The sequence below is a fragment of the Anomaloglossus baeobatrachus genome, chromosome 7 (assembly GCF_048569485.1).
Source record: "Anomaloglossus baeobatrachus isolate aAnoBae1 chromosome 7, aAnoBae1.hap1, whole genome shotgun sequence".
Lineage (NCBI taxonomy): Eukaryota > Metazoa > Chordata > Amphibia > Anura > Aromobatidae > Anomaloglossus > Anomaloglossus baeobatrachus.
The window spans coordinates 58,040,197-58,054,550 of record NC_134359.1 but is presented as its reverse complement, the minus strand read 5'-3'; the positions used below and the strand labels follow the sequence as shown (position 1 = coordinate 58,054,550).

Here is a 14,354-nt window from a genome sequence, read left to right as displayed (position 1 = left end):
ATATTCTGGATCCTTGATTGCTTCCTGCAAGCAGGCGACTCAAATCCTATAGGAACACTTACTATGGGTTGTACAAGTTTCCGGATTCTATGACGTCACTGAGCTCCTGGGCAAATTTACTGCTCGTTATAAAAAGGCTCTAAGCAGTCTCTCAGTTTGCCACTGACCCTGAAAGTCTAGGTAGCCTAGGGACTGTTACCCTGCCGGTAGCAGGTAGCTCCTTCAGAGGACTCAAAAGTCACCTCAATACAGGACCGTCTCCATTTCACATTCTCCTCACAGTACCACCCTGACACCAACTAACTTTTTCCTCACACTCCTACTTAGCTCCTCCCCCTCTCCTTCAAGGGCTCATCCACAAGCCTTTTCTTCAGACTAGGTGAACAGCCCCAGTAAGGGAGTGTAGGCAAATTCGTGTATGCAGTTTTCAGCAGAAAAACCAAACCTCACTAAAGCTGGCAATACATGTTCTACCCATTTGAAATATATATGCAGCCATTCTTTGTGGCTACTGAGACACAGGGCGCCACATTAACATCTTGTGTACCATCATGTTCTTTTTGCCCTGAGTGCAACTATTCAGGTGCAGTCATTGTGGGTGGGGTTGGGGGGGCCTGAATCCTCGGCGGCGGGTGCCAGCAAACCTGTTTTGACCAGGAGTAATAATATAGGAGTAAGGCACTAAACTGAATATTCGGCTCTGGTGAAGGAATGCCTGGATAATGTCCTGGATTATTTATATTATATTGTGTATTATATGTAAAATATTCTATGTTGGATATTTTTCTTTTATTTCTTGCATATAATATATCATATATGTTATATGTAAAATATTCCATTTTGGAATGTCTTTGTGTTAACATTTTTGTTTCTTGTATATATTCTATTCGTTATTGCACCATAATCTATCACCATCTATCGCTGTGCTGTAGGGAACGCTCTTCTATTTAATTGTCTTTTTAAATTGCATCTTTAAAGGCAACCAGCAATCAGGGGATCTCTCTGGACAGAGAATAGCTGCACTCCATGTGGTACGACGTCAGTTTAACAAACATCTGCAATGGGGTTGAGCCTGGGGTTAGAACACACATGCTATGAAATTGGTTGGGTCTCAGAGTAGTTTATCCATACTCTAATTTTCAAGTTTTGATTTTTTTTTTCGTTTTTTTTTTCCTCCTAAAACTTTGTGCCTCCATATGTTCTTCAAATTTATCTGCAATATGATATATGGATCACTGAGTAATATATAATCCCTTATTACTGTACAATCTGCTGTAAATCACCTTTACGACCATATTTTATGCTTTAGACCTCTTTTTGTTAACAATATGCTGATATAGTAGAGTAAAATTGTGTGCGTTTTTGATGCGTTCGTGTTTTTGGGTGCACATTTGTCACAAGTTTGCATACCTATCCTTATGCCAATAAAGTTAATGAGAATCCTGAAGTGTTGTGCACGTTGCTTATTTTTTTCTTTTCAGATTTGATGCAGAAAATAATCTGCAGAATTTCAATTCTTGGTGCATTTTTGCGCCCTTCCACCCATTAACTTCATTATTAAAAATGTAAGTGAAAAACGTACCAATAATGCCGGGGAAAAAACACCACGTTTTTGGTGCATTTTTCTGCCAGAAGATGCAGATTTGGCGCAGAAAATGTCTGCACCAAATACTCAGCATGTGAACACATAGCCTAATACAGCGTCCGACAGTCCCAAGGATCTGATTATCCATCACAGAAATGAAATATAATGTGAAGATGTTCTAATAAATAGTAATAATATAATGGAACACGTTTCCCAGCTGTTTACCCCGGAAATGGTTGGAAGCGATAATTCCTATGTACATTCATTCTGCTGATCATCACCTGCGTAAAAGTGGCTTAAGGCATGTACATTCATCAAACGGGTTGTCCACCTTTTGGAAATATTTTCTTTTATTTAAATATATTTATTTGGAGCTAAAAATAATTTTTGCAATTGGGTTCCATTAAATATTTTGCACTGTTTTTGCTTTTATGGGTTTTTTGCTTACCTGCACATTCAACTTTGATGTGATCTGTGGTCACAAATCAATTGAGAGGAGAAAAAGATAGATAAAAAAGTTGGAAAGTCCATGACAGAACGCATAGCAGGCCAACTAACTGAACTCATTATGAGCAAAAGACGGTTCGTCACAGACGCTAAAGAAGACAAATGATGCAATTTTTTTTTAATGAAGCCAAATTGCAAAATTATTTTAACCTCAACTACATGCATTTAATGGACAAAAAACGTCCCTAAATACACCCCCCGTCACATCCCCTTAAAGAAAAAGAGTAATAGGTAAAGGATTGTGTTGAGGGGAAAAAGGACCACTTTGATTTCCTCACATTTAGTGTTAGTGTGTGAAAAATGTAGCACATGGTCAGGGACAGTAGGGTTCTAGGCTCAGGTGGTATACCTGCAAAAAGCACATGTAATGTAAAGGTTAATTGGGAGTAATTCTGGCATGTTAATTCATGACCCCGGGATTCTAAATGAATTTTATTATTTGAGTTCCATGGGAATATTCCCCACTCTCGATATAGAGTGACAAGCAAAAGGGTAACAATGTTTTGAACTTTTGACTTTCAGGCTCCGTATCTCACATCCACTACAACTTTGATCTTGAGACTAGTGAAAAGCACCAGTGAGGAATTAATTGTAAAACTTAGCTTTTAATTTTATTCATTAAAATTGTGCAATATATTAAATACACATAGGATCACCCTGCGGGTAGCCAAAGGTCCGTATTCCCACACCGTGTCAGGGTACCTTTGGGCAAATACCATTAGGGGATAACAACCATGTGTGTTGGAGATTAGTAGGGTCAAGTTGTCAGTATGCAAAGTAGTACAGGGGATTAAGGACAGTGGTCCCACTACCAACATATATATGTAATTTTGGATATAGCAATCCCATAGACACTAACAGCAAGATACAACTTTGACCCCTTTATCAGATATCCAACACATAGATAAAGCAAAAATAAGGAAGGGTCTCACCCATTTAGAAGATCTTCCAATGCTTAATACAGCAATTTCTTATAGGAGGTGTCACAGCGGGGCTTGAGATCCGGGCTTGATGTAACTTGCCCTAAACCCCCTTGACTCCCGTCCTTACAAGGACGGTGCACATCTGAACCTATGTCCTTGTATGAAAATGCCCCACATGCCTCCCGACGCGTTTCGTCACAAGTAGTGACTCCTCAGGGGACCAAGCATGGGTGAAGATGTAGAGGGCCAAAAGATGGTGTGGCACCTGCAGGGTCCATACACCAAATGCTGCAAGCCATGAGACGACCTTCATTTTATAGACAGTCATCTTGGCTATCTCATACATAAATTTGACTTGCAGCTATTTAGCATATGATTAGTTATGCAGATTCTTGTCATGTCACTGCATTGTTACTGTTTTACTCCTGGTGGTGGAATATTTTTTTCTTCCTGTATACTATAAATTACAACCTCTCACTTTGCCTAACAGCTCAGTGTGTTATTAGGTTGATTCTGAAGTGAAATGTCGCTGGTTCGAATTGAGTAGCAGCCATGAAAAAGCTTTCCCAAGAAAAGAGAAACCGCTTCATCCAACTCTTAGATAGCGGTCTCTCTTCCAAGAAAATTGACAAACTGCATCATGTGAGTGCCATGACATTTGGAATAATACAAAATAACAAAATAAAGTCCGTCCATCCATTCGAAAGCCAAGAGCTGGACATCCAAGCAAAATATTGGAGTCAACAAGTCAGTTTATCACAAGGTCTATCAGTTTTGGCATGACAAACACGACAGTGGAGGTGGCTCGTATACTTTTGTAATAGTGAGAGCACTCACGTTCATGCAAACACCATGCGACACACGTTACACAATTCTGGAGTGGTGGCCCAAAAAAAGGTGAAGAAGCCTCAACTTCAATATCAGCATAAGAAGCATCGGTGTTATGATCCGGAACCATGGAAGACAACCATAAATCATTGGTAAAAGGTGACAAGAGCATTGGCAACTAATCTGGCCGCCATCCCCTTACTAACCATCAACACTAGAAGTAGCCGAGGGGTGAACTAACATCCTGTGCGCCGCGAACCCAGCCGGAGAACTAGCTATCCTAAAGGAAGGAAAGATGAATAACTCTCTGCCTCAGAAAATAGATAAAGAATAGCAAGCCCGCCACATTCAAAGACTGCGGTGATATAGGAAAACACAATACACAGATGGATGATAGGATTAGCAAAAGGTGAGGCCCTACTGACTAAATAGGACAGGATAGGAAAGGGACTGATGGTGGCCAGAGAAAAACCCTGCAAAAATCCAAAAACCTGATAGTACAAAAAGCCCTCAGATCGCTAGATCTGAACTCCGTCCTATACCAGGTGCTCTTGTCATACCAATGAACAGAAAGCAGGAATCATTACAAATTCAAGAAGCAACAAACACATGGATTAATAGGAGCAATACTCCAAACATAGCTGCAGGGAGCTTCCCTGCTAAGCAACTGAAAGGGAAGATCCCTGCAAGCAAATAAACTGAAAACAACCACAGCAAATGACAAACTCAGATAAGAGCAAAAGAACCAAACAACAAATAAAGAGCCAAGCACTTATCTGGGGTAGATGTGGTCTGGAGCAGGATGAAGCAGGCTGGTGAACAAAGAACTGACATCAGGCATAGCCTGCTATCAGACCAGGGTTTAACTAAGCAGAGAGTTAGCAATGGAAACGCCCATTGCCCAACACACCTGGTCTCTGTCCAAACCATTCCTGGCCACAAGAGGGAGCCTCACAGCAGCAAAAGCATAACTGACATTCACAACACATCGGCCAAAAGTGGACAATAAGAGTTTGAAAATGGGTGATTTGGAGCAATGAGACAAAAGTGTATAGTCTAGGCTCTAATGGGTGCATATGGGTATGCAACAGACAAAGGATAAAGGGGCTAATGGATCAAGAAATTGTCAAGTTTAGTGGAGGAAGCCTGATGATATTGGGTTGTTTCACAGACAAAGGTGTTGGATTATTCCCCAGGATCGATGGTGGTCTGAATGCTGGGCTATATGTGAGTAGGCTACAAAACAAGTTACTTCATACTGTGGGTATGAAAAGGATGATGGTGTTCCAACAGGACAACGACCCAAAGCATATGTCAAGATTGGCCGAAGAAATAGTTCAATGACAATGACATAGAGGTGCTTGATTGACCCCCACAGTCACCAGACCTCACCCCAACACTTGTGGGTAGAGTTGAAGAAAAGCTGTATACATACCCAAGTAAACTGACCAGTATACACAACATTGCGAACGTGTAGAAGAGACCCATGATCCGATTTCATTTGATACATGCTTGAATCTGATCAAGAGCATGCCCAGAGGGATTCGGGCAGTGTTGAAAGCCAAAGGTTGATTTACAAAACACTAACAAAATAATAAAAATTAAATTTTAGATTTTTAGAAGCAAAACCATAACCATGCAGTGACATGACAGAAATCTGCACTAATCATATGCTTAATAGTTGCAAATCTAATTTATGTATGAGATAGCCAAAATGATTGTCTATAAAATGATGGCAGTCTCATGCTCAAAGCTGTAGTGGATGGTGAGATATGGAGCCTGAAAGTCAAAAGTTTAAAACATTGTTACCCTTTTGCTCGTCAGTGTAATATTTCCTTAAATTTACATTAGGGAATATGTAACCTATTTATAAAAAAAAATATTTTATCAATACTATTAATGACTTGTGCATTGTTACATGATGTGAAAAAAACATACAATTTTCCCAGTTTCTGCCTTTCTATAACTAAAATTACTAAATATTAGTGAGCTATGATTGAATATTCTTCGGGTTAATTAATCCATGGAGTGTTGTTGCTTTTTGCTGCGTACATCATTCAGAAACATATTTTTTGCTGTTTGAATAAATCTTTTCTACCCTGAATTGTTTCTTTTCTATTGGGGAGCAATGCCTATAATATTCTATGAATGGGAATATTTGCATTTTATGAGAAGACAGCATGGAAGCATTATTTGATTGGATTAATTGCCTCTCACTGCCAGAATAAAGAAAATTATTATTAACGTTGACATAATGGATACTTTATAGGTAAAAAAAAACAACAACAACATCATAAATCTGTAGTACAGTAACATAAAACACTGATGTGGAAGTGAGCGGCACTGCAACAACCCCTTTAACAATACAGTCCCTTTAATGAAGACCAGACAGTCAGGCGTATGCTGATTTTTTAAAAATTATTTATTTATTTTCCAATTTTCTGGGCTGGAAGAAATATGGCACATAAAGTGGCAGCATGCTACACAATATCATACATGCACCAGAACATACAATTCCTACGTCCCAGGTCTGCCCTGAAAACCTGAAAGAAATATGTAATTTTGGAAATTTGTGGTGAACGTATACAAAATATGTGTACAATTCTTAAATGTTATCTCTTCTCTTTCATGTACAGGTCTGCTACCACAACTTGTAGGAGTGGCACCTGAAAAAGCCATTAAATTGACAGTAAGTGACTTAAATTGACCGTTGACTGCGTGAAGCAGCTGTTTCTCCTAATTTCCATCCCCTCCCCTTATATAAGTGTGTGGTCTGCCATTTTTAATGGGGAGGGTGTAATAAACTGCTGCCAGTCACCAATAGCAGTGGCTTGTCTTCCTTGAGAACAAATGGGCAGGCATGTTGAAATCCAACATGCTCAAACTTGTTTCTCTTGGCAGGGGAATCGGGACATTTGCACATTAGCTTGCCAAATGGTCATAAACTGTGGGTCCGGCCAACATTCTAAAAATCACACAGTCCCAGTATAATCTGTGATGTCCCAACTACCCAAGGGTCTCCTGTTTAGAACTTAGTACCCTTATACATGACTATGAGGCTGTTGAGTTTGTGTCAGGAGACCCACGGTCACTTCTGACATTGCATCCCTACTCCAACAGAAAATGTTGACAGTGTAATGGCCTATTGTCTGTGGCCAGCTGGAAGATGATCTGGTGTGGGACAAGATCAAATAAATATTTGGCTTTACGGTGTCTAAAGGCTGCTTTACATGTTACAATTTATTGTTCGATCGCAAATGCGACACCCGCCCATATCGTTTGTGCGGCACGGGTAATTTGTTGCCCGTGTCGCACAATGCTGTAACTCCCCGTTTCATGCACTTACCTTCCAAACGACCTCGCTGTGGGCGGCAAAATCCTCTTCCTGAAGGGGGAGGGACGTTTGGCGTCACAGCGATGTCACACAGCGGTTGCCCAATAGAAGCGGTGGGGCGGAGATGAGCTGGACGTAAACATCCCGCCCACCTCCTTCCTTCCACATTGGCGGCGGGACGCAGGTAACCTGTGTTCATCGTTCCCGAGGTGTCACACGGAGCGATGTGTGCTGCCTCGGGAACATTGAACAACCGGACGTTCGATTTTTAGAAAATGAGCGACGTGTCAATGATGAACGAGAGGGTGAGTAGTTCTGCTCGTTCATAGTTGTCACACGCTACGATATCACTAACTATGCCGGATGTGCGTCACTTACGACGTAACCCCACCGACATCTCGTTAGATATATCGTAGCGTGTAAAGCCCGCTTAAGGGTAGGATATCCTGAAGCTCAAACATAGGAATTGGGAGCCCTCTGAGTTCTCACATGGTAGTAGTGCTCCTTCACTAAGCCTACAAATAGTAATAGCGTTCCCTCTGTCCACTGTCCAACCACATATGGTAATAGTGCCCCAGTGTGCCAACAACAGAGATTCAGTAAAACATTTATCTCTTCTTAGCCTTCACAAGTAAGGGTGACAGCTCGCCAGCCTTCTCTTCCCTCCATGCTCCAGCTCTGGGAAGGTTTCATGGCTTTCTTGACAAGACTGGGAGAGTGAGTGAGTGGAAGGGAGGACCCTTCCGCTTCCCCTCAAGCTAGGGAGGTACCCTGGGCTTGCCCTCAGTCCAGTATTACGCTTGAAGGTAGCAACGTCTGAGCCCCCAGCCTCTCCCTATCTCCTGGCCTGGCCCTGATGGTAATGTCCCCTCCACACCCACCACCCAAGGGGATACACCGGGACCAAGATCCCCAAAAAAACACACCTATACTAACAACAGAGAGGGGGGTAATAACAGCTCTCAAACAACATGGGAAACACACAGGTGTAAACAGGTACCAAGAAGGAGAAAGGGAAAGTACCAACACCAAGATAAAAGTTCCCAAGAAACACACTACTGTGAGGCAAAACCATCCAAACTTGCCGAGAAGGTATCCTGTAGTGCACCATTCACCCTCCCCTGACTCTAGATCCAGGGGCACGAGCATCTTAATGTCCAGTACGCTCCCTTGGGAACTGTTGGACTCTCGATCGGATGATCAGGGAAGGCTTCTGATGCTCAAGGGACGCATTGCTACACAGACTTTCACTTTTGTGGCGGTCTACTTGCCAAACTCGGGTCAATGCCCTACATTGCTGCGTTACCTTGAGCAGATAGAGGAATTCTCTGAGGGCACTCTGGTCTTCGGGGGTGACTTTAATGTTGTGTTGGAGCCGCCGAGGGATAGCTCCAAAGAATGTCCAGTTTGCCACATTCGGTACTACGTCGCTTGCGACGGGGTTTACATGATCATCAACTAATAGACACTTGGCGATTGATGCACCCATCAGACAAAGATTTCTCATTTTACTCGGCAGCGCATGATTGCTACTCCAGATTAGACCTCTTTTTCCTTAAACATGGGGATCTACATTCTCTGGTGGCTTCCTCAATCGAGTGCATATCATTCTCTGATCACGCCCTGATCACAATAACTCTATCCCTCGGCTACCCCATTGGGAGGCAGAGTCAATGGACCCTGAACACTTCGCTACTCGACGAACCGGTGACAATGCAGGAAATCAGGGAGGCCTTGCGGGAATATTTCAGAGACAGTGGGGGGGGGAGGTGTTCCCGGGCATTGTCTGGGAGGCACACAAATGTGTGGTGAGGGGACTGTTCATCAAACATGGGGCACGCCTGAAGAGAGAAAGAGAAGCTAGGGTTACATCCCTTTTGGCAGACATTAGAGGGCTGGAGGCAATTCACAAGGGGTCTCTGGGAGGGGATGTGGGGGCCATTTTGATCAAGAAGAGGGAGGAACTGAGGACCCTATTATGTTGTAAAGCTAGGGGAACATTGGCTAGGTGTAGACGGCATTTCTATGAATTTGGCAATAAGAGTGGCAGGACTCTGGCTAGAGCTCTGAGGACTCAGAGAGCGAGAGGATATGTCTCTAAAGTGCACATTGCGGGGGACAGATGGGCTACTTTGCCGAAAGACATTGCCTCCGCTTTTAAAGATTTCTTTTCCACCCTTTATGCAATTGATGAGGGGCGGTCTGAGAGGGCCAGGACGGAACTGCGTAATCGTATACGGATGTACATCGCGGACTCCGGCTTGAGACATCTCAAGCCGGAGGATGCGGCCGATCTGGAAAGGCCCATCTCGGAGGAGGAATACTGGTCCGCACTTAAAAAATCTCCCACAGGCAAGGCTCCTGGCCCGGATGGTTTCCCTCTGCTCTATTACAAAAAGTTGGATTCCATTTTGATTTCCCCATTTCTATCAGCATTCAACCATGGCCCACATTCGGAAGCTGCTCCCTTGCCAAGGGATACCCTGGCTGCTAATATAGTAGTTATCCCTAAAGAGGGCAAAGATCCTGCTTCGTGCTCTAGTTACCGACCCATTTCCCTCCTCAACACAGATCTGAAGCTCTTCACTAGGATTCTTTCGGACAGACTTTCCCCATTGCTTGGGGAGATTGTTCACCCGGATCAGGCTGGGTTCATGACGGGCAGGGAAGCAAGGGACAACACGACTAAGGCTTTGAACATAATACACAAGGCTAAATCCGATGGGCTGCCTTTGATGCTTCTGTCGACCGACGCAGAAAAAGCGTTCGACAGAGTTAACTGGATTTTTATGGAGGAGGTTCTGCGGGCTGTGGGGTTGGGGAGCATGATGCTTGCTTGGATTTGTTCCCTGTACAGCATCCCTTCGGCAGCAGTTAGAGTGAACGGTCTCCTTTCAGAGAGATTCCCCATCCGCAATGGAACAAGGCAGGGTTGTCCTCTCTCGCCTTTGATTTTTATACTGACTCTGGAACCCCTGCTCAGTCGGATCAGAAGCAACATTAACATATCGGGCCCCAACGTCTCAGGTTCTACTTATAAAATCGCGGCGTATGCGGACGATTTACTTTTTTTTATTACCAACCCTCGGGTTTCCCTTCCTAATCTTCTGAGAGAGCTGGAAATCTACTCCTCACTATCTAACTTTAAAATTAATATGTCAAAATCGGAGGCCCTAAATATATCTCTTCCCCCTGAGCTAGTCACTTCGCTACAATCCGCGTTCGAGTTTAGGTGGGCTAGCCAGTCCTTGAAGTATCTGGGCGTCCAGGTGTCTGCGGACCCTAGTCAAATCTACAAATTGAATTATCTCCCGCTCCTGCAATCAATTAGAAAAGACTGCGCCAACTGGGGGAAGGGTTACTTCACATGGTTCGGGAGATGTGCAATATTGAAGATGAATATCCTGCCACGTCTCTTATATCTTTTTCAATCCTTGCCGATTAGGATCCCTAGCTCTTTCTTCAAGGAACTGGCCTCTCTACAGATCAAATTTATCTGGGCCAACAAACCTGCGAGTCTTTCCCGGTCTCTTTTGTGCAGGCCTAAGAGTAGGGGAGGCCTGGGTATCCCAGACCTTAAAAAGTACTATTTGGCCACGCACATGGTTAGGGTGTTGGACTGGTGCCGCCACTCCAGCACAAAGCCGTGGGTAGCCCTAGAACAGAGCTTCTCGGAAATACATCTTCCGGCCATCCCTTGGCTTTTGAACCTCCCCCTGCCTGCTCTGAGATCTCATCCTACCATTGGCGCTACTGTAGAATGCTGCTCGAGAGGGGAGGTCAGACGACTTCTTTTGCCAGTGCCTTCCCCTATGACACCCATATTAGGTGACCCGGAATTCCGTCCTGGTCTCTTGGACCCGGTCTTCAGAAAGTGGGTTCAAGGGGGCAATTTCAGAGCTTGTCATCTGGGCAGAGAGGGGGATTGGCTTTCACTAACGGATATCCGGGGCTTCTTGCCTTCGGGTTCCCTGGGGGATTGGAGGGCTATGCAGTTGAGGCACTACATGCTTTCCCTCCCTCGCTTCAGCCGATATGTCGGACCGCCTACGGGATTTGAAAAGTTGTGTCTGGGAGAGGGAGTCGTAAGGCACTCACTATCCTTGGTATACAACATGCTATCAGATCCGGGGGATTTGCCCCCCCCGGCCTACCTGTTACAGTGGGAGAGGGACCTGGGGATTAGTTTATCCGACTCACAAAGAAACAACATCCTCCAGCTAGCACATAGAACTTCGATCAGTTCCAGACTGCTGGAAGCTAATTACAAACTGTTGGCCAGGTGGTACAGGGTCCCGACCAGACTCCATAGAATGTTTCCCTCAGTTGACCCGGTTTGTTGGAGATGTGGTCAGGGGGAGGGTGATTTTGTGCACATTTTTTGGTCTTGCCCTTCTCTGCAGCGGTTTTGGTCAGAAGTGGGGGAGGTAATCAGACGAGTGACCGGTACTACTGAGACATTGGGTCCGGAGCTATTCATTCTACAGCTATCCGAACTACCGGTCTCTAAATATAGGAGATCTTTGCTTAGATTCTTGGTCATGTCTGCCAGGTCTTGCGTTCCGCTTGGTTGGAAGTCTACTACCCCCCCCCCACGGTGACACAGTGGGTTTCGCGGATTAACGATCTGATGCATATGGAGGATTTGACATCCTCTATTAACGATCGCCAGGAAGACTTTTATAGGACATGGTTTCCATGGATAGAGTTCACCTCCTCGGCGGAGTACGCGGACTTGGTCACGGAACCTCAGGATTCGTGATTTTGTTTTTTTTTTTTCTCTTCTCGCCTTCTTTCTCCCCCCCTCTTTCCTTTCTCTCTACTCTACTCCCTGATCTTCTCTCCTGCTCTCTTCTCCTTCCCCTTTCTTTATTTCTTTCTTTCTCTACAGGCCTTCAAACTTTGTTCAGGCTTTGATTTCTTTTCTTCGCTCTTCTCCCTACTTACATTAAGTTGGGTCGGCTTATAAAATATGCAAACTGGGCCAGACCTGAGTAGTAGCGGGGATGTGAATTGCTTATGTGTGCTGTCTGTATATACACTACCGTCAATTCTGTAATAATACCTGCGTCCCAGTTGGGAGCAGGGGATGTATTGTTTGTTACGAGTTTGGCTTTAAAATAAAGAATTTAAAAAAAAAAAAGGATAAAAGTTCCACACAATCAAGCACCAGACTGCAGCAGCAAGGAATATTGTGACCAATACTATTTTTACCAATATATCCACAGTATTTCCATTTTGTAGAACACATCCATTGGCCACCTAACTGTGTCTTGTTAAATCAGTTCCAAATTATGAATTTCATACTCCATACATCTTCTAGGAATAAATGTTTGTCCTTTAAACACATGCTGCATGCACAGATCCAACCTTGGTCACTAAACCTGTCGAAATGCCGGTGCAGAATCTGCTCTCACCCGTCAGTAGCTTTTCATCTTCAGCACTTTACACTCGGAAGACACCGAAAAAGATAAAATCATTCCTCCAAAAGTCGAAATAATTCCAAAATAAATCTGTGCATTATCTTATAATGAAGGGCCGTATATTTCTTTTGTCGTGGATCATTTTTCATGTAATAACAAAATTGAGTTTCGACTCTGCACTCCCTCTGAAGTTGACAATAGCAGACATATGTTAGTAAAGTTTGGTGTCCCACCGTCTATAATTTTGCCTATTTCTCTAAATTCACTCCCTTATTGGCTTTCATTTGTTATAAAAAGTAAAGAAGAAAAAAAAAAAGAGAAACCAGTTGTGTGTTTTGTCAGTTCTTCGGCTACAATCTAGGCCTGCGGAGCCCATTATAGGAGTGTGAAAGGCAGATTGCATCATGTAGCGGCTCTTGTTTATAGATAGCATTATAAATTGTTATGTCTGTTTTATAAAAGAGCGGCGCTGCCAATAATCTGGTGGAAGACGCCGCAGCCCGGGAGATGTTCAGCGAATGTAATCATTTTGTTTACTTATGTCACAATTTCCCTTTCTTTATGTAGGTTAATGATTTTGTTCGAGACAAGTTTACTCAGCGAGATGGATCCATTCCGCTCCTGGCTGAAATATTGGCTGGCGGCTGTGTGAGTATCTTGTATACTGATGCAATTGGGGAAGGAAAATGTTGATGGTCTGATCTTATTTATTTTGCTTTGGACTAAGGAGGAAAAAAAAGTTGAAGCCTTTAGAATTTCACAGACAATATTTATTCAAAGATGCATATTTGGACCCTATACGGTGCCACAGGGAGTCATTCTAGCCATAGGCATTCTTCATGTAGAGACCATACCAAAGTAAAAATACAGCAACTGCAAATACGTGAATAAAATTAAAACATAGCTATAATGATGTCCATTAAAAAAAAAAAAAAAATGAAAGTATATGTAGACAAAAGGGTACTTTACATGCTGCGATATCGGTACCGATATCGCTAGTGAGCGTACCTGCCCCCGTCGGTTGTGCGTCACGGGCAAATCGCTGCCTGTGGCGCACAACATCGCTTACACCCGTCACACGGACTTACCTTCCCTGTGACATCGCTCTGGCCGGCGATCCACCTCCTTTCTAAGGGGGCGGTTCGTGTGGCATCACAGCGACGTCACACGGCAGCCGTTCAATAGCAGAGGAGGGGCGGAGATGAGCGGCCGGAACATGCCGCCCACCTCCTTCCTTCCTCATTGCCGGTGAACGCAGGTAAGGAGATGTTCGTCGTTCCTGTAGTGTCACACATAGCGATGTGTGCTGCCACAAGGAACGACGAACAACCATCGTACCTCCAGCAGCAACGATATTTTGAAAAGGAGCGATGTGTCAACTAGCAACGATTTTTCACGTTTTTGCGCTCATTGATCGTCGCTCCTTGGTGTCACATGCTGCAATGTCGCTAACGGCGCCGGATGTGCGTCACTAACGACGTTACCCCTGACGATATATCGTTAGCGATGTCGCAGCGTGTAAAGCACCCTAAAGGATCAGTCATGATTAAGAGTAAGTTTGTGTTTGCTCGAAACGCGTTGACAGATCCTTTGTCTAATATACTTTAAATATTGTTTTTAATGGACATCATTAAAGCTATGTTTTAATTTTATTCCAGTATTTGCGGTTGCTGGATTTTTGTCTTTGGTTTTGTCTCTTTATTACTTGTTAACCGGTCCAGGCTATCTGTGCATCGCAACCTCAATTACGTGGA

At 43.7% G+C, this 14,354-nt stretch overlaps 1 protein-coding gene across 1 annotated transcript in view; it reads left to right on the top strand.

Annotated features, from left to right (window-relative positions):
* Window positions 1-14,354, top strand: part of SLC25A12 (solute carrier family 25 member 12) — a 215,283-nt gene that overhangs the window by 147,977 nt on the left and 52,952 nt on the right. Inside the window, exons 12-13 of the mRNA XM_075317328.1 lie at window positions 6,480-6,532; window positions 13,168-13,248. Of these exons, the coding sequence (XP_075173443.1) occupies window positions 6,480-6,532; window positions 13,168-13,248 (134 nt within the window). The remainder of the gene's footprint in view (window positions 1-6,479; window positions 6,533-13,167; window positions 13,249-14,354) is intronic.